At 46.0% G+C, this 20,564-nt stretch overlaps 1 protein-coding gene across 3 annotated transcripts in view; it reads left to right on the top strand.

The window, feature by feature from the left end:
• Positions 1–18,454, top strand: part of DOCK2 (dedicator of cytokinesis 2) — a 436,838-nt gene extending 418,384 nt beyond the window's left edge. For 2 of the 3 annotated variants that reach the window (XM_028849908.2, XM_077937437.1), the window contains 8 exons: positions 2,017–2,193; positions 3,643–3,726; positions 10,461–10,598; positions 12,215–12,342; positions 13,461–13,632; positions 15,223–15,343; positions 16,900–17,042; positions 17,868–18,454. In XM_028849908.2, coding sequence (XP_028705741.2) covers positions 2,017–2,193; positions 3,643–3,726; positions 10,461–10,598; positions 12,215–12,342; positions 13,461–13,632; positions 15,223–15,343; positions 16,900–17,042; positions 17,868–17,930 — 1,026 coding nt within the window. In that variant the 3' untranslated portion in view covers positions 17,931–18,454. The remainder of the gene's footprint in view (positions 1–2,016; positions 2,194–3,642; positions 3,727–10,460; positions 10,599–12,214; positions 12,343–13,460; positions 13,633–15,222; positions 15,344–16,899; positions 17,043–17,867) is intronic. The other variant, XM_028849910.2, reaches the window with a different exon arrangement.
• The last annotated feature ends 2,110 nt before the right edge of the window (positions 18,455–20,564 follow it).

A 20,564-nucleotide genomic window follows, 5' to 3' on the forward strand; every position in this document is an offset into this window, starting at 1 on the left:
AAGCAAAAGCCTATAATAGATTGTACAAAACATAAAAGACCCACAGCATATCACTACAGAAAGCCATCAAATCACAAAGGAAGAATGTAATAAAGGAAAAAAAGAACAAAGAATCTATAAAACAACCGGAAAACAATGAACAGAATGGCATTAGTAAGTCCTTACCTATCAAGAATGACTGAATGTAAATGGATTAAATTCAATAATCGAAAGGCATAGAGTGAACAACAACAACAAAAAAACCTAATGATATTGTATATTAGTCCATTTTCACATTGCTGATGAAGGCACACCTGAGACTAGGCAACTTACAAAAGAAAGACGTCTATTGGACTTACAGTTCTACATGGCTGGGGAGGCCTCACAGCCATGGAGGAAGGCAGGGAGGAGCACGTCCCATCTTTTGTGGATGGCAGCAGGCAAAGAGAGAGCTTGTGCAGGGAAACTCCCTTCTTTTTTAAAACCATGAGATCTCGTGAGACCCATTCACTATCACAAGAACAGCCTGGGAAAGACCCGCCCCCATGATTCAATCATCTCCCACTAGGTCCCTCCTACAACATGCGAGAATTATGGGAGCTACAAGATGAGATTTGGGTGGGGATACAGAGCCAAACTATCTGATATGTTGCCTACAAGAGACTTATCTCACCTTTAAAGACACTCATAGACTGAGAGTGAAGGGATGGAAAAATATATTCCATGCAAATGAAAACTTTTAAAAAGAGTGTAGGGGCAGCTATATTTATTTCAGACAAAATACTTTAAGTGAAAAAGTGTAAAAAAAAAAAAAAAGACACGGTCACTTTATAGTGACAAAGGGGTCAGTTCATCAAGAGGATATAAAAATTGTAAACACATATACACCCAATGTTGGAGCACTGGAATATATAAAGTAGACATTAGGAGATCTGGAGGGAGACATAATGATGGTAGGGTATTTCAATATCCTTTTCAACTTTTCAACATTGGACTGACCATTTAGCCAGAAAAACAATAAGAAAACATTGAACTGAAACTACATTTTAGAGCGCAGTGGACCTAACAGACATATATAGAACAATCTACCCCACAGCAACAGCATACACATTTTTCTGAGGTGCACATGGAACACTCTTCAGTATAGATCATGTGTTAGACCACAAAACAAGTCTTAACAAATTTAAGATTTTTATTTAGTTTGTTTCAGTTTAGTTCATGGGTCAGCAAACTATGGGCCATGGACCAAATTCCACCCGTCACCTATTTCTGCAGTTTTATTGGCACAGCATTCTCATTCATTTACATACTGCCTGTAGGTGCTTTTGCCCTACAATAACAGAGTTGAGTAGTTGCAGCAGACACCATCTGGCCTGCAAATCCTAAAATATTTACTATCTGGCCCTTTTACAGAAAATGTTTGCCGACCTCTACTTTAGGTTTCTACTCCAGATCTCATGCTCTTGCAAACTGCACTTTTTGCCAGTTAGCTTTGGATGGCACTCTGTTTATTCTGCCTTCCAAGAGGTGTTGGAGAGGTGTTCAGCTTCGTTTTCCCAACTAAAGTGAATCTACCTTGGAACAGTGACCCATCTAACAACCAGTCTTAGGACCTACTATGTGCCAGGCTGGGTGCCCACATTGCAAGCTGCTCTAATCTCTCTAGCCAGTAACTCACACATAGTATCTGCCCAGCCAATACTGAAAGGGTTGAATTGGCATGTGTTTCACCCAGATAATAAGAAGAGAAGACCTTCTCTGGGGCACACTCAGCATCTGAAGCCTCAGCAAGTACCTGATATTTCCTGCTTCTGCCTCCCCAAAGAAATCCCTTTGTCACTAAGCAGAAAGCCAGCCTGTCTCTCCCCAGAGAGCAGACGGCCTCCAGAGCTCAGTAATTACAAGAGTCTGTTATAGCCCCTTAGGGAGCATTGCCTCATTTGAATTCCCACCCCAAGTGAAATCAATACCAGTAATACCTGTTTTTAAAGAGACTTAACTAAGGCCTTTTCTTCCTGGTGATCTCATTTTCAACAGACCACAATTAGTCCTCTGGAGAATGCCATAGAAACCATGTCCACGGCCAATGAGAAGATCCTGATGATGATAAACCAGTATCAGAGTGATGAGACTCTCCCCATCAACCCACTCTCCATGCTCCTGAATGGGATTGTGGACCCTGCTGTCATGGGAGGCTTCGCCAAGTATGAGAAGGTGAGGATTTCTGTGCTCCAAGTCCACGGGAGCTCAGTGAACAGAGCAGTGGTGGGAGGACCCAGGGGGCAGATGCAGCTACATGTCACTTATCCTACTTTGGCTGTCCTTGTCCCCAAAGGGACCCTCAGCTTGGTTGGCCCTCGTGTTTCTACAGCCTCATGTCTTAGCGAGCTCCTATCTCCCTCCCACCCTCCTTTCCACACCCTGTGCTGGGGCAGGAAGGGGCAGGAAGGGGCAGGGGTCATAAGAGCCCCTTATCTCACTGGGCAGATTCAGGTGGCTCTATTAAGGAAAGGCTCTGGGATGAGTGTGAGCCAGACCATAAAAGTACATGCCAGTTGTATAAACCCACCTCTTCCACAAAGGATGTGAAATGATGTGTACAAATGAAAAGGAATGAAACTGAGAATCTGTGAAAAGACATACAAACTAAAAGATCAACTCCAAGAGGGGAGCTATAATCTAGATATCAAGGTCATAAGTTCCCTCCAGAAAGCCCCACACGTTTGAGCCACAGATTTTATTTTTGAGCTTCCCGGTGTTCATGGCAAAAAGGGAGATAGCATCACTTATATGAGTCACATTATCCACTGGAAGGAAAATACCCATTTCTCAGTAAGGAGACATAGCTTTTCTTGGCATTGAAATAGAATAGAAAGTTCTTACTTGCTTTTCACCTAGCAGACACTGAAGGAAAAATGAACTCCTCATTCTAACAAATCTGTTGATGAATTTCCTATTATCTTTCCTATCTTTCAATTGATGTAAAACTAAGAATACCACACAGTAGTGTAATTCAGGGACAATAATTCCAGTCACCTAATCAATCCTTCCAGCTACCCTCCGATACCCATGCAGTCATCATTGGTAACCCTTTGTGCAACCTTGAGCAGTGATAGGATATGTCTGTTTATACATGTGCACACACTAAGGACATGAGCCCCAGAAAGGGGCTGCCAGGGTCACTTGCAAAGAGGGATGCCATGAGGTGAGCTGGAACACCCACCCAATGAGATTCCTTACTGAATTATTTTCCACAGAGCAATGTTCTCAAACTTGAAAGGAGCATCAGAATCTCCTACAGTGCTTCCTGACACACAGGTCCTCACCCCACCCCCAGAGTTTCTGATCCAGGCTGCCTGGGCTGGGACTAGAGAATTTGCATCTCTAACAAGTTCCAAAGTACTGCTGCTGCTACTGGCTCAGGAACCTGACTTTGAGAACGACTTCCCCAGAGTTTGCAGCCCATTCCCACTGGGTACTGATCTGAACCTCAAAGCAGATAAAACATTGTCGGTCTCTCCAGACCTCTCACTTGTGTTCCATCCACATGCCTGTGACCTCATCCTTGCCCCTCTCAAATTGAATCTTCTCCCAGTGGCAAAGAGATTGGCTGTGAAATGCTAAATGAACAGGAAACCCTGACCTCCTATCTGTCCTCCCCAGGCCTTCTTCACTGAGGAGTACGTCAGGGACCACCCTGAGGACCAGGACAAGCTGACCCACCTCAAGGACCTGATTGCATGGCAGGTAAAGCAGAGCTGGCAGGGGGAGCATCCTGCCCTTCTTCCTTTCCTCCCACCATGGTTCATTTGCCCCAAGCTAGGCTCTGGCTGAGGCAGCCTAAATTCACATGGCCTCCTGTCCCTTGCTTTTCAGCCCCTCTTCCAACTCTGTATCACACCTGAGCAGGTTCATCCTGGAACAGAGATTTGGGGCACTGCACTCTTGGGTGTTGCATGGTGCAAGGCAGCAATGCTATGCTGGATGGTGCTAAGATTGTCTTATTTGATGTTGAATTCAGGGGATGGCTTTTCACAGCGGGATGAAAATGAACACCAGGCCCCCACATTCCAAACCAGCACCTTCCCCCGACACCCAGCACAGGCCAATCTGATAATAGAAGACTTGAGCCCCTACTCCCACTTCTCCTCCTTTTAGAGCCGACCCAGTTTGTTGCAATAATGCTCAGATGGATATCAGATTTTGAAAATAAGTGAGGCCTTTGTGTGGTTGGTTGTGAGTCAAAGGGTCTACATCCTGCACAAGCTGCTGCTCAGCCCATGAGCTTAGAAGGCACCACCCTACTGTCTCGGGCTGGCCACTTACCTGCCTCTCCTTCCATTCTCTGCTTGCATCCCTCTTCTTCCTGTGGACTCTGTCTTTCCTCCTTTCTCTCCTTCTCTCCGTGCACCTGTCTCTGTCTTTCCCTCTCTCTCTTAGAAGCCTGCACTTCTATTCCTTGCCTCTCTGTCTTTTGCCCCCCACCCCTGCACATCTTACTCCTGTCTTGGCTTCTCTTCCTCTTCTCTCTTGTTCTCCCTCTGCCTGCAGAAGCAACAGTCAGCTAGATCCCTCTCATAGAGGCTTACCCAAGGCTAGGCTTCCCCTCCAGGCCCACAGCAGCCCCCTCCTCAGACATTTGCCACTCTGAGCTCTCAGAAAACCACCCAGCAGAACACAGGGGTGGGCTCCAGAGGGCAGGAGCTGGCAGGAGGTGAGCAGTGGGTGCAGGGGCAGGTGGAGCAGCTTGCAGCTGCCTGCCCTCCCTCGCTTTCTTCTTGCCAGTCACTGTGCGAAGAAAAGCAAGCTTTTGTGGTTGGGAGTTTTTGTTACTCTAGGGAAATCAGGGAATGAGAAGCATTGGGTGCAGCCTCTTTTCTTAAAATAAGAATTCCTAATTCAGGTCCTTCCCTGCCTCTGCCAATTTATGCAAAGTGGGGCTTTAAAAATGAAACACCAAGCACTGCACAGACGCGCTTTTCCCGAATGCATGTTGTGTGTCTGTCTGGAATTTTCTCTTTCTTTTTACCTTGTGCCACCTGTGAAGCCCAAATATCCCCAAGGTCCCCAGCCTTCTGCGGTCATCATGCCCTTTATTATTCAAATAATGATGTTCTCCCTTAGCACCCCCAACTTGGGAAGCAGGAAGGCCAGGCTTTGATTCGTTCCCATCCTCAGATATTGCTGGGAAGCCTCAGGGAAGGCTAACATGTCACACAGATTTGCTTAGCTGTTGGATGTCACTCTGAATCCATACCATTGCCCTGGTCCTCTCCACTGGGGACCTCTTCTCATCTGGAAACAGCTTCTCCATGCTGTGTTTGCTGTACCCAAATGAACTTCAGCTTCACAGCACAGCAAATATCAAGCTGTACCTTCTAAGAAAGTTCTACTGCTGTCTTGGAGCTTACTAGAGGGACATTACCAACAAAGCCGGAAGACTTTGAACGCATGTACTCTGTTAAATGTGACAGCTTCTGAGAGCCATTAGCTAGGCGCCTTCAGACACCGCCCCCTAGTGGCTGCCTTCTCCTTAGCACCACCCGCTGATCCTGGGACCACCTATACAGAGGCCCACCTAACCCCCAAACGAGGTTGACCTGAGCCATATCCCTCCCACCCAGAACCCAGGCACCCTAACTTTGACCCCAGGCACCTAACTATGGACACCTGCATGCAAAAGATGCAGCCCTGCTCATAGCAAAGGCAGTCTTTTAACATTATCACACGCAGCAGATTAGCTCTTCCCTACCTGTGTCATTCCATTTGTTCTTGCAACTTACATTTATTGAGCCTCTGTTGTGTCCTAGGCATAGTCCTAGGCAACAGAGATAGTGATGGACGAAATTGGGCCTGCTCCCTGCTCACTTGGAGCTTAATTCTAAATTGGATCTTGGTTTTGCGAAGCCAAATACACTTTGAATTTACTTAAAACACAAGAAGGTTAGATTGCAAGGGGAGTGAATGTATTTGTACCTCTAGCAACCGAACAAATGCTGAAACCTTCAAAGTACATTTGGTGTTCAACGTTTTGCAGATTTCAGGATCGATAGCTTGTTAATTTCTTTTCTTTGTGAAGACTTTCTCTCTATTTTTTGGAATAAAAAGATGTCTATAGTATGCTCTTTTAAAGCTTTCGTTGTGAAATATTATGTACAGAAAAGTGCACATAAAAATATATAACCCACTTATTTATCAAAAACGTACATCCATTTGACCACCACCCAGATGAAATAGAATTCTGCTAGCTCCCCTAACCCTATTCTTATGCCTCCTTCCCTAAGAGTGAGAACTGTTCTGCTTTTATAGTAATCATTTCCTTGCTTTAAAAAAAGTACTTTACCACCCAAACACTCATTCTTAAACACTGTAGTTTTGATTTGCTTAATTTTGACCTACATGTAAACAGAATCACATAATATACAGTCTTTCGTATCTAACTTATTTTGCCCAATGTTATGTTTGTGAAAGTCATTCATTTTGTTGTACATAGTTATGATTCACATTCATTTTCATTGCTATGTAGTGGTCCATACAGCTGGCTTATGTAACTATACCAAAATGTATTTCTTTATTTTTCTACTAATAGAGAATTGGGTTTATTTCAGTTTGGGGCTATTACAAGTAATGCTATTCTGAACTTCCTTGTGTGTGTCTTTTTGGTACACATATGCAAAATTTTTGTTGGATATATACCTATGCATTGACTTGTTTTGTCATAGCATATAAGGATATTCAGCTTTAGTAGGTAATGCCAATCTTCTATCACTATAGGTTAGGTTATTTTACCTGTTCCTGAACCTCTTATAAATTGTATTATACAGTACAGTATATACTACTGTATCTGTAGCTTCTTTTGCTCAACATAATGCCTTTGAGATTCTTCTGGGTTGTTGCACATACTAGAGGTTTGACTTTTTTTGTTTCTAAGTGTCATCTATTGTATGTGTATCTAAATTACCAATAATGTGTCAATTTATTTATCCTGTTGGACATTTGGTTTTTTTCGGGTGTTTGATTATGAATAAAGTTGCTATGAACATTCATGTTTATGCCTTTTGGTGGACCTAAGCACTCAATTCCTTCAGTATACGTGTAGTAGTGGAATTGCTGGGCCATGCACATTTAACCTTACTGGACACAAGAAGCAGTTTTTCAAAGTGGCTAAATCAATTTTCACTCCCACACAACTTCTAAGTCAGTTGATTCACATTCTCCCTGACACTTGATACTGGGAGTCTTTTTTAATTCTAGTCCTTCTGGTGGATGTGTAATGATATCTCAGTTTAGTTTTAATTTGCATTTCCTTCATGAGCAATGATGTTGAGCACCTTTTCATATGCTTACTGCTAATTGGATTGCCCTTTTGTGAAATACTTTTTCAAATCTTTTACTTATGTTGTTAATTGAGTTGTCTTTTTATTATTGATTTATAGGAGTTTACATATATTCTAGATATGCGTCTTCTGTCAAATGTATGTATTGCAAATATCTTCTCTTAGTCTGGCTTGTCTGTTTGCTTTCTTAATGATGTATTTTGATGAACAGCAGTTGTAATTTTGGTCAGGTTTAATTTATCATATTTTTTAATGATTAGTGCTTTTGTGTCCACTTTAAGAAACCACAACTACCCCAAGATCATGAAGATATTCTTCTATGTTTCATTATGAGTTTTTATTGTTTAATCTTATACATTTAGGTGTATGATCCATTTTGGCTGATGTAAAGTAAGAGGCAGATTATTTTCTTACACAGATTTCCAATTTCTTCAGCACCATGTATTGAAAAGACTATTTTCCCCCACTTTTGACCCCCAAAATTGACCATATATGTATTTGTCTATTCTGGACTTTCTATTCTGATCCATTGGTCTATGTCCATGCTTATACCAGTACCACACCATCTTGAGTCTTGAAATCTAATAGTAAGTGCACCCCAATTGTTGCTTTTCATCAAGTGTGTCTTGCCTCTTCTAAGTCCTTTGTATCTCTCTATAAATTTTAAAATAACCTTGCCAATGTTTACGTACTTCTCTAAAACACATTGATATTTGGATTAAGTGTACGTTAAATATTAGATTAAATTGGAGAGAATGGCTATCTTCTCATCCATGAACATGGAATATCTCTCCATTTATATAGTTCTTTAATTTTTCTCAGCAAAATTTTGTGGTTTTCACATATTTTTTCTTTCATATATCTTATTAGATCTGCTCTTATGTATTTGATATTTTAAATTCTATTGTAAATGGTATTGTTTTTAAATGCTATTTTCTGTTTGTTAACTTTTCATAATACACTCGTCTTATGATCTTTTATAACGTTTGTACTTCTTATGTTTTTCAATTCTAATATTGGTTATTGGTACCTTGTATTTTCTTGATTAGTCTTCTTAGGAGTTTATTAATGTTGTATCTTTTCAAAGAAACAAATTTTGGCTCTGTTGATCCTCTCTATTGTAAATTTGTTTTCTATTTTTATTCATGTCTACTCTTACCTTTATTATTTTCATTCATTTTCTCCCTTTGAATTTAGTTCACTGTTCTTTTACTAATATCTTGAGATGGATGCTTAGCTAATTTATTTTCTGTCTTTTCTAATATGTAAAACTAAAGCCATAAATGTATCTCCATTTACAACTTTATCTCACTACTTTTTATATGTAGTTTTTCCATTAGCATTCATTTTTATATAAAATCTTTGTCTTTTTCATGAATGGAGGATCTTTTCTGTTCCTATATATTAGTTAAATTTTTTAGAAAAACGTGTTTTCGTAGGCTCTCTTTATTCTATTTCTTCCAAATTCATTCTGTTTTTTCTTCCTTTATTCTTCCCTTATTTTCTTCCTTATTTGTTTCTTCCCTGTCTGTCGGTCTGGTCTCTGTCTTTCATATTGGAGACCTTCCTCCAATGTCTAGTGATGCTTGGCATTCTCTTCCTAGTTAAGAGTGAGGCTAAAGAAAATCTGTGTACACGAGAGAGGGCCTTGGCAACTGGGTAGCATTGCTGTATGCTAATGGAATGACCCACAGATGCCTCTCTCTACATGGGACCATTCATATTCTCCAGAGTCAGACCCTTCAAGCTGTTCTATAGAAAGATAGTCCCAGCTGCTACACTGCTGGCCATTTGGGAATTGGGAAGTGGAGGTCTCACGATCCAAATGCAGACTTTCTCTTCAACTCCTTATTTGCAGTCTGGCTCCTCATTCTGCCTTCTGTTGTGCCTGATGCCCCTAAGCCCAGAGCTCCTTGTTCTAATTGTTCTAGATGATAAGCTCCTCCTTCTTGAGAAAATGGGAAAATAGAACACTTGGCTGCAGGGTGAGGCAGTCAGAAAATCTAACTGCTCCTGATAAAGAACTTCAACACATTCCTCTGTGTTTGGCCCCTCAGCTCACCAACCTTCTCTGTGGTGCCTGGTGCCTCCAATCCCTGAGGCCCTCCTGGCTTCCTGGAGGCAGATTGGCTTCTTCTTATCACCACCTCCCTCCTCTGCTCTGGAAGGTCAGTTATGTCCTCCCACTTCCTGGCACCTGCACACATTGTGGGGCAGGTTTATGAATGTCTTCAAGTTTCACTGAAGATTTCAGTTTCTCCTTCACCTTGTCATTTCTGGGTGACCTCCAATAAAAGTAAGCAGAAATATCTTTATGTCACCATCATGAAAGCAATTTTTTCCCAAATAATTCATAGTCTACCCCTTTGCCTCCCCTGGTAATGTTTCCCTGAGACCACACAACTAAAGTTCTCAGCTTCTCTTTCTAACAGTGCCCATCGTGGCTCTGCTACTCTCCCTTAACATAGTTGCCACTTAGACAGTGTCCACTGACCTCCTATGGGGACAAATAAGACTCCAACTCCCTCACATCAATCCTCTCCTCTTCCCTCATCTTCCTAAGGCTTTTACATCACTTTTCAAAGCTCCCAACTGGTGGATTCACTTTATGATATTAGCACATTTATATCCTTCTTCAGCACCTGTATAAAGTACAATTGGCTCCATGTGGTAAGATGAGGCTATGCCCCCTCCTCTGTTTTCTCTCAGCTCTTGCCTTCCTCTATCTCCCGGCTTCTGACATTCATCCTTTCACTTTAGTATTGCCAAGAACATCTTATGCGAGATTTTAAATCAATGCAACAGAGATTCCCCTGCTCTGATCTCCACACTTGGCCCCCAGGTAGATTCTTTAAGGGGGCCATTTTCCCAAGCATGTGGCCTCTCATGGGGAACGGGAGAGTCCAACCCTCCTATGAGGCAAGGGAAGCTGAGGATCTTTCTCCCCTTTCCAGAGCAAACCACTTGTTTGCAACTTTCCCCATTTCCCATGGCTGGGGACCCTGTGTGCAGGTTTCTGAGGACCCTGAAGCCCTTGACGAATTCTTCGCAGGCAGACTTGACTGCAGCTGCCGTGATGGGCTGGGTGCCAGGCTGAGGCCCACCAGCCAGCCTCTGGCTCATTCTTTACCACTTTCTCTCCAGATCCCCTTCTTGGGAGCTGGGATTAAGATCCATGAGAAAAGGGTGTCGGATAACCTGCGACCTTTCCATGACCGGATGGAGGAATGTTTCAAGAACCTGAAAATGAAGGTGGAGAAGGAGTACGGTGTCCGAGAGATGGTATGGGTGGTTCCTATGGCTTGGAGGGGTGGGATTGGGCAGGGTGGGGCAGGGAAGGATGCTGGAGGCTGAAGTTGGAAGGGACTCAGCAAAGGAAGCTGCTTCCAAAGAAGATGGTGATGGCCAGCATTGCTGGATCCCATCCAGGGGAACCCTGCTGGAAACTTGGTCCAGCAAAAATAACCCCCAGACAAACTCCAGTTACAACTGGATTGTGCAGATACCAACTACTCAAGGGACTGTGTAATAATAATGAAAGCTACATTGATGCAGCATCTACTATATGCCTGGCCTGATTGAAGCACTTGACATCTACTAGGTCATTTAATCATCACCACAAGCCTGAGAGGCAGGAATGATTTTTAACCACTTGTATTTCTTCTGAGGTTCAGAAGGTCAGGTAACTTGCCAGAGGCTATGTGGCAAATGAGTGTGCGGCAGAATTTGCATCTGGCTGTGTTAGTTCAAGGCCAGTAGTTTTGGCCACTGAGCTCCTTGGCCTGAAGAGGCCATAAGCCTGGTGCTTACAGGGTGCTTCTTCATCCTCTTCCTTATTAACTGGTGTTATAAAATGTCAAGGCCATGCAATTCCTTTAAAACCATCTGGTCCAGCCTTCCCATTTTACAGATGGTAAACCTGAGACCCGGAGAAGAACAGTGAGTTACTGAAAGAGCCTAGAGGCACACTCAGGTCTCTGATTCAAAGATGTTTTTCCGTGAGACAGGTTGTCACTTTCAATACTCCCTACATGAAGTCCCTGCAATGCAATTCTGATGCTGACTCCCTGGAGTTAGATCACATTTCACAGGTTAGAAGCACAGTCTTAGATGTTTCCCACTTCAAACACCAACTATAAGCTTCAGGGACCCAGGCCACCCACACTTCTGCCTAACTGGTTACAAATTGGGGGATTCCCACTACCCCATCGGGTTTCATAATTCACTAGAATAATTTACAGAACTCAGGAAAGCATGATACTTACAACTTCAGTTTATGATATAAATCAAGACCAGCCAGATAAAGAGACACAGAGTGAGGTCCAGGAGGGTCCCAAACATGAAGTTTCCATGTATTCCAGATGCGTCCCCCTTCTGGCACACTGATGTATGATTACCAGCCAGAGAAGTTCACTAGAGCCTAATGTCCAGAGTTTTTATTGGAGTTTCATTATGCAGTCATGATAGATTAAACCATTGGCCACGTGATGGAAATCAGTCTCTGGGCCTGTCCACTCCCTGGAGGTTGAGCTGGTACTACATGGCTCAAAGCCCCAGCCCTATAATCATAGAGCTGGTCTTTCTGGCCATCGGGAGCCATCTTATTAGCATAAAATCAAGTATGGTCAAGAGGGCCACCATGAATAATAACAAAGATACTCCTATCACATAGGAAATGCCAAAGATTTAGATATTTTCCTCCAGGAACCGGGAGTAAAGGTCAGCCACATTCTTTATTCTACAAGAACCCCTAGCCTCAGCCAGCCAGGAACTTTTGTGTTGATGCTCCACTCAGCCCCACAACTCTGCCCTGCCCAGGTGGAGGGAGAAGGTGACAGGAAGGTGGGGGCCACCTTCCTCAGGCTACAGCTGCTAACCACCCTGTTCTCCCACCACAGCCTGACTTTGACGACAGGAGAGTGGGCCGCCCCAGGTCTATGCTGCGCTCGTACAGACAGATGTCCATCATCTCTCTGACTTCCATGAATTCTGACTGCAGTACCCCCAGCAAGCCCACCTCAGAGAGGTCAGTCCCTGCACCCCAGGGAGCCCCCCGCACCCCTGCCTCCCTGGCTCAATCCCTTCTCCTTCTCTCTCTTCACCAGCAACATCCCTTCTACCTTCCCCTTCCTCCTTTCAGTTTAAAAGCCTTTTCCCATCTGGAGCCTCACAACTACCCTAGGAGGCTCATGGTTAGTATCATTTGTAGGGGATTATCGGAGGCTCAGAGAGGCAAGGCAGCTTTCCTGAGGCCCAGCAGGACTCACCTGCAGCCCCCAGACTTCTAGTCCAGTGATCTCTGTCAGCCAGCCAGAGCTCCTCACCAAGCCTGCATCTTTCTAGAATATTGTCACCTCTCACCGGAATCTGTTCCCTTTCAAGGAAGCTCCTCCCAATCACAATGGGATGTCCCCATTGCAGAGCTCCTCCTCCTGCACCACCTACCCTCCCCTCTGTCGGGGGTCTTCCCTCCTTTGCCCCCTTCCACCTTCCTGGAGCCCTCTGGCCATCATTGCTGGACCCTCCAGAAACTTCCCAGCGGGCCTCAGAGGCTACTCTTGCCCAGAGGGAAAAGGATGGAAACGTCTTCTGTGTTTCACAATTCTAGGGGCCACCATTCACCCTGCCCAACTCATCTGTTCTAATCATAGACACTATGAGCTACCCAGCACTTACCATATGCCAAGAATGTGCCAGGGGTTCCTCTGACCTCATCTCGTGGCCACTCTGCAAGGTCTCTGCAAAGACCCCCGTCTACTGAAAAGGAAATGATGGTTGGAAGAGGTTGAGTGATTTACCCAAAGTTATTTATTCAGCTAAGAACTGGCCGGGCCTGGATTTGAATCCGCATTCATGCTTTCAACCAGTCTTCTCTCCTCACCACCAGTTTCTTTGCTATGGCTCACTTCTTTCAATTTCATTTTACCATGAATAAAATAAAGTGAACTTTACTCGTTACATTTAAGTGTTTGTGGGTTGAGCAAGTTGCTCCCCAAATCCTCTGCCAGATTTGCTGATCTACTCTAGATCCTGTAGTGACAGCTCAGGTAGCCCGAAGGTCCCCTTCAGCTTCCTGGGTCCTTGCAAGGCAGTTCCACTGAAGCTCTAACTGCCGTTTCTATTGCTGCCCCTCTGGCCTTTCAGCTTTGACCTGGAATTAGCACCACCCAAGACTCCGAGAGTGGAGCAGGAGGAGCCGATCTCCCCGGGGAGCACCCTGCCTGAGGTCAAGCTGCGGAGGTCCAAGAAGAGGACGAAGAGAAGCAGCGTAGTGTTTGCGGACGAGAAAGCGGCTGCCGAGTCGGACCTGAAGCGGGTGAGCGGCTGAGGCAGGTTGCCTCTCCAGTGCTGTCAGCAAATCTGCACTACATGCTGGGCACAAAACCCAGGGCTTCCAGATACGGGATCCCCGAGGCCCGCTTCTGCGGTGCTGTGGGTATTGCAGAGGCAGCACCCTAGGAGCTGAGAGGTGAAGTGCTTACTGCCCAGGCAGCTGGGGTGGCTGGGACATGACAGAGCTGGGAGTCAAACCCTGACCTTTGCACTTCAGAGCCTGTGTGTATCCTTTCCACCATCACACAGGGCTTTTCCAGGCGGGGGGGGGAAGCCACCTGTTCTCCTACCAAAGGGGAGAGCAGCCCACTTGGTATTGGGCTAGGTGTTTCTATAGCCCCCAGCCGCAGGCCTGTTCTAACCACTGACATCTCAGACCCCTGCAAGCCCCTCCTGTGAGCCAGGAGTCCAGGTGGGGATGCAGAGATGAAATCTCACTGTCCTGGCTTTGAGAGTTTTGGTCTTGTAAACTAATAACTTTTTAAAAATGAGACTTGGTGTCAGACAGCCTTCTTAGTTTCCCGCTGGAAAAGAGGTTTGTCAAAAGCATTCTGGGAGCCTGGGAGCGGGAGACGGATTAACTGCCCTGGCAAGGGAGGGGTGCCAGATGAAAGAGCAAGGGGCCAACCAAGATACCTTGGTGAAGAAAGGGCCCTCCAGAAACTTCCCAGTGGGCCTCACAGGCTACTGTTGCCTGGATGGATAAGAATGGAAATGTCCTCTGTGTGTCTCAATTCTAGGGGACACCATTCACATGATAGTCTAAATGAATGCCACCCCCTCCACCCCGTAGTTGTGTAGTGTGCAACTTGTGAAACCATACATGGCAGACTGGCATGGAATGGTAAAAAATAGAATAAATGAACTAGGAGCCAGCTTCATAGAAACCATGCCACACCCTCATCCCTGATCTTTCAGGGCCCAGATCTGCCTCATGCTAAGCCTCTCTCTCTCTTTTTTTTTTGTGTGTGTATTTGTGTGTGTGTGTGTATTTGTGTGTGTGTATGTGTATTTGTGTGTGTGTGTGTGTATTTGTGTGTGTGTATGTGTATTTGTGTGTGTGTGTGTATTTGTGTGTGTGTATTTGTGTGTGTGTGTGTGTGTATTTGTGTGTGTGTGTGTGTATTTGTGTGTGTGTATTTGTGTGTGTGTGTGTATTTGTGTGTGTGTATTTGTGTGTGTGTGTGTGTATTTGTGTGTGTGTGTGTGTATTTGTGTGTGTGTGTGTGTATTTGTGTGTGTATTTGTGTGTGTGTATTTGTGTGTGTGTATTTGTGTGTGTGTGTGTATTTGTGTGTGTGTATTTGTGTGTGTGTATGTGTATTTGTGTGTGTGTGTGTATTTGTGTGTGTGTGTATTTGTGTGTGTGTATTTGTGTGTGTGTGTGTGTATTTGTGTGTGTGTGTGTGTATTTGTGTGTGTGTGTGTATTTGTGTGTGTGTATGTGTATTTGTGTGTGTGTGTATTTGTGTGTGTGTGTGTGTATTTGTGTGTGTGTATTTGTGTGTGTGTGTGTGTGTATTTGTGTGTGTGTGTGTGTGTGTGTGTGTGTGTGTGTGGTGTATTCCTCCAGCTTTCCAGGAAGCACGAGTTCATGAGTGACACCAACCTCTCGGAGCATGCGGCCATCCCCCTCAAGGCATCTGTCCTCTCTCAAATGAGCTTTGCCAGCCAGTCCATGCCCACCATCCCAGGTATGCCCCCTGCTGCCACCAGCATGGGGGACTAGAGATAGTGCAGACCACCAGCCTTGTGGGTGGAGGGTGGATGGGAACTGTGTCTACATAACAAAGTGGGCCAGGCATCCTGGAGTTAGAGGCTGTGCTCACAGCCCCCCACCCTCTAATCTCTCCCCACACCCACCACTTCCCAACGGTGACACCATCCCAGCAAGCTCCAGCAGGGACAAGGGAGAGGCCTGCTGTCTCTTGGGCCCTCAGAATTCACTGGGTATCCATTTGTCACACTAGTGGCCCCTTGTTCTCAGTTAGCCAGGCCTCCCCAGGGGCCAGAAGTTTGCCCTTGGTATGTCCCTAAGACCTGTGGCTTCTTTATGGACCCGGAAGACTCTTTCTGGCTTTACAAAAATGGCCACCACATCTTATAGCTGCGGAGTGTTGGGTGCATAGATGCTCCCTATCTGCCGTCCGCGTCACGCACTGTCCAGTGAGGAGGTTAGAACACAGCCGATGGTCCTAACTCACAGAAGAGAATCTGAGGCCCTAACAGGGGACATGACAGGGGACATGGCATGCCTGAGAGCACTCCATCTGGCATGCAGAAGTCCTTGGCATCTGCTGCTATGTGCCTGGCTCTGTGTGGTAAGGGCCAGGTCAGAAGGGAAGAAGACAGGGCCAGTGCTGCCCTGTGGAACGCAGCAGGCCGATCATGGTGAAGACACTTGCTGGTTCCCGAATGTTTGGGGTGCCAGGCCCTGCGCCAACTGCTACTCCTTCATTATTTCATTTACATCACTGCACGTACCCGGGAAGTAGTTCATGTCATCCACCCCATTGTATGGATGAGGAAACTGGGGCACCGAGAATATCAGTCTCTTGCCTATCACCAGCCAGCAAATGGCAGAGGCTGAGTTCAGACCCAGGCCCTCTTCCCTGGAACCAGGCACTGGCACCTGCCCACTGCCCTGCCACCCCACGCCTGCAACATTTGGCTCAAGCCATTTCACTGGTATCTTCTCGGCAGGTCTCACGACACCCAGGTGGTCTGGGCTCTTTCTCCCATTTGGCCAGTGTCGAAAGCAGCAGTCAGAGAGTAACTAATTTTTCATGTCTCTGTGACTCCAGGCTGGGGCTGTAACCACTAGGCCATCTGGCCCCTCCACCAGATGACACGTGGGTCTGAGACTCTCTTCCCAGTGTCTCCTGCAATGGGGAGAGAAATCCAGGGTGTTGGTGTTGGGAGCTGGAGGAAGAGTAAGCTCACACTGTCCCCTGCCTTGGAGCAGAAGGCTCTGTGTTTCCCGGGGATATCAGGGCTTTGGGGCAAGGTTTTGACCAGGAGCCAGGAGGCTGAACCCTTGTCTGTAGGGTGGGCAAGCTTCACTGCAAGAGGACAGCTTCAACGCCCCCTGGTGTGGCAGGAAATAGGCTTCCTGCCTCCTGCTTGGCACATACAATGTGTGATCCCTGGATGCTGGCTCTGTCTCCCAGCCCTCCCCCTGTCTACCTCCCCCAAGGCACTGCCCCTCCTCCACCCACCCACTCATGCCCCAGCTCTACTCTCCTTCCAGCCCTGACACTCTCAGTGGCAGGCATCCCTGGGTTGGACGAGGCCAACACATCCCCCCGCCTCAGCCAGACCTTCCTCCAACTCTCAGATGGTGACAAGAAGACACTCACACGGAAGAAGGTCAATCAGTTCTTCAAGACGATGGTGAGAACACTGAGGGTGGAAGGAAAGGAAGACGTTGGGAGGAAAAAGGGAAGACAGCAATGCAGAGAAAAGAAAATGGGGGGTCGTGTGTGCATGTGTGTGCATACGTTGTCATTCCTAGGGAGGCCTAGTCAGGAGGCCTGAGTTCTGGGACACTGTGCAGCAATGCCCAGAGGACGGTTCTCCTCTGGGGCCCCAGGCAGCTCCTCTGACCAGGATTGACCCCAGCTAGGCATGTGCAGGGCCCCGGGACCTCAGAAGCAGTAAGTGGCCTGCCCTCACCTAAACTGCCCATTAGTGCCGCAGCACTTTCCTATTCAACCTATATCACAAAATCCTACAAATTGAACGTTAGTTTCCAAGCACTGATTCTGTAAGTCCCATCTCCTATCGTTACTTGTTGGCCTTTCCTCAAGATCAAGAAGGTCCCATAACACATCTGATCCTCAAGGTAATATGAAATCGGGACTCTGCTACTACAAATATCTCAAGTGTACCGTGAGCACACAATGAGTCAGGCACTGTGCTAAGCACTTCCCAAGCATGGTGCCATTTGAGCTCCCACTCTTAGGATTTTATATGGGAGGCTCACAGGGTTTGGTAAGTGATGTGCCCAGGTCCACATGGCTAGTGAGCCTGGGCTCACTCTACTGTCTACCACTGCCTTTCTGGCCAAAGCCAAGGTCATAGCAGCTCACATTCACTGGTTTTTGGGCAGGGGTCAGTGTTGGGGCCCTTGTGATTAGGACTGGGAAGCTCCATTTTGGTGCTTAATCTGATCATCCCATCTTGGTTTTGTGCTTGTTTATTCTCTTCTCTCAAAAGCTGGCCAGCAAATCGGCTGAAGAAGGCAAACAGATTCCAGACCCGCTGTCCACGGACCTGTGAGCTGCTGCTGACTAGGGCTGCATGGGAGAGCCAGGGAGGGGAGTTTCTGGAAGAGGAGAGCCATGGGTGGAACACCAAAGCCTCACAGAGTGGGAGACTCTCCCCATCAGTTGTCCTCACTTAGAGGAGACAGAGGAGCCAGTCAGGTCCCAGAGCTTGAGTGCTAACAAGCCCAGCATCCCCTGGGGCTGTGATCATGGTGGATGAGGAAGCCTCAATGTAGATTCCTGAACGCAAGGAACCAGCAAGAATGCCTTCTCCCAGTGTGCTCTCCCCAACATCCTAGGCACAGCTTTCATAACCCAGTTTCTTAGGGGTAAGAAACTGTTTTTGTTTCATTTATGAAGTCCCAGAACTTAACAGAAAAGAAAGCCTTTTAAATATTCTTTTTAATTTTATTTTAGATTAACAGTTTTGTATTTTACATTTTTTAATACAACCAACCAGTTTCTTTTCTAACCAATCATCTCTGAAGAGTTGCTGTTTCTTACTGACAATAAAAAATGTTCTCTTGGTTCGAGTAAGCCTTGTTGCCTGATTCTGTTGGCTGACTCTCCTGGGCCCAGGACTGGGCAGGAAGCTCCCTGGAAGGAAGGCCCAGGGACTGCAGTGATGTGAAGGAGCCTGGTGATGCCCTTGCCCAATGCCAAGTTTCCCCACCTCATCTGTGAGAAGATTCTTCAAGAATCTTCATGACTCTGGTTCCTTAGGTGCCCAACCCTGGGCTACCAGCATGTTAAAAAAGTTGGCCTGGTCTTCCTCATGGATCTGAATAGTGGAGTGTCGTACCTCCTTTCTCCACCTTTAGAAAGAGATAGCAAGACCACCCAAGCCTGGTCACTCTAGTAAAGACCAAACCTAATGCCAAAGAGTTAGGAAAAGAGGGGTCTGAGGTCCAGCAGACTCATAGTTGAGCTCTTGGATCTTGTCACTGGCTCCAAAGTGGTGGCTTTTCTTGGAGGAATTCTCAGGTTTTTCAGATGAGGCCCAAAGGAGGTGAGTAGCTTTGTCAGGCAGCAGCAAGAGAGGATGGGAGCAAAGTCCCACCTCTGGATCCAACAGCAAGCAGGGAGCTGTGCAGGGGAGGGTTCCAGAAGGAGGCTGAGGACCCATTTGAGAAGGAAATTAATACTGGGTAAGTGCATGACAGCGCAAATTTCAGAAGTAGAGCCATCTGGAAACCTTGGAGTGGATGCTTATTTACAGGCTGAGTCCCTGGGGTAGAGTAAGAGAGGAGAAAGAATGATGATGGTAGCTCAAATTTCTTGAGCCCTGATGGTGTCTGGGACAGTGTTATAGACATGATAAGAATTAACTTCCTAAGTCTTGATAGCAGCCCTAGGAGGTAGATACGATTATTACCCAGATGAAGAAATGGAGGCACAGAGGCGTGAAGTGACCCAAGACCACACACTTAGTAACGAATGGCTGGGATCCAAACCCAGACAGCTGGGTGGGGAGCCTGACTCTTAGGCACTACCCTACATTGTCTCTGGGACGCCTTAGTGCACAGAATATCCTGAGTCTTGGTAGCCTTTATCCACCCCAGCCTGTCCCTGGTGGCCTCTGTGTCCCTGCTGCAAGCCCCATTTGAAGATGTGTTGCCTAGTTCAGCTTCTAGTCTCCTCAGTAGGCCAAAAAGTCCTGTTTTGATGATTGTTGGGGTTTGGGCTACACCAAACACCTTTGGGTTGCCTAAGGTGAGTAGGCAGCACCCAGAGGATTGGACTCTGTTACAAGCTTGGCCTTCTCATGCCTGCTTTTTCTCTCATTATGAACTGATAAAATCCTAGTGTTTAGCCTTGACATGTAAGCCTTTCCAAATACCAGCGGGCAGTGGGGGCCAGGGAGGAGGGGGCAAATCTCAACAAGGAAAAGAAAATGGTTCTCCCTTTTCCCACAACTACAGAAAAACAGGTATGATCCTGTGCCTTGAAACTGTAGATGTTACCCTCACTCAGGAGAACTGAAAGACACCCATACTCAGAGGTTGTTGCTACATCGTCCTGGGAAAGTAAGCTTTAACCTCTGAAAATTCTGTAACTGATCAATCTCCTCGCTTAATACTGTGTGGCCCTGGTAATAATACTTCTGAGTTCCATTTTCTGAAGATTATCAATATCTATGAGTTTTCTTATTAAGTCTGAACGGGACCATTGGCACTTTGCTGTTTTCCCACATAAATGGAGCAAGACTTAGTTAAACCCATAAACAGGGGTTGAAAGTCAAATCTCATTTCAATTAAGACTGTCATCAGGTTGACAGCCCACTTAATCCTTTGCCAGAAAAATTTTAGATGCTCCCATTACATGGCAGGAACAACAATGCCAGTAGTAATAACAATAACAAACAACAATAATAATACAGCTGCCACTTACCAGGCACTTACTCTGTATGTCATTTCCTTAAATCCTCACACCAATCCTATGAGCTAGACACTAGGGTCCCAGCCACACTGATGTGAAACTCAGTTCCAAGGTTGAGGAGTTTGTGATGTGGCCTTGTCACCTGACTAGTAAGAGACACAGCCATCTCTGTCCACACCAAGCCTCGTGATCTTAATCCACACATTCACTTTCTACCTGGGAACTCAGCTCAATGTCAGACTCTATTTCACAGTCCATGATTGTTTGT

This window comes from Macaca mulatta, chromosome 6, assembly GCF_049350105.2.
Source record: "Macaca mulatta isolate MMU2019108-1 chromosome 6, T2T-MMU8v2.0, whole genome shotgun sequence".
NCBI classification, from domain to species: Eukaryota; Metazoa; Chordata; class Mammalia; order Primates; family Cercopithecidae; genus Macaca; species Macaca mulatta.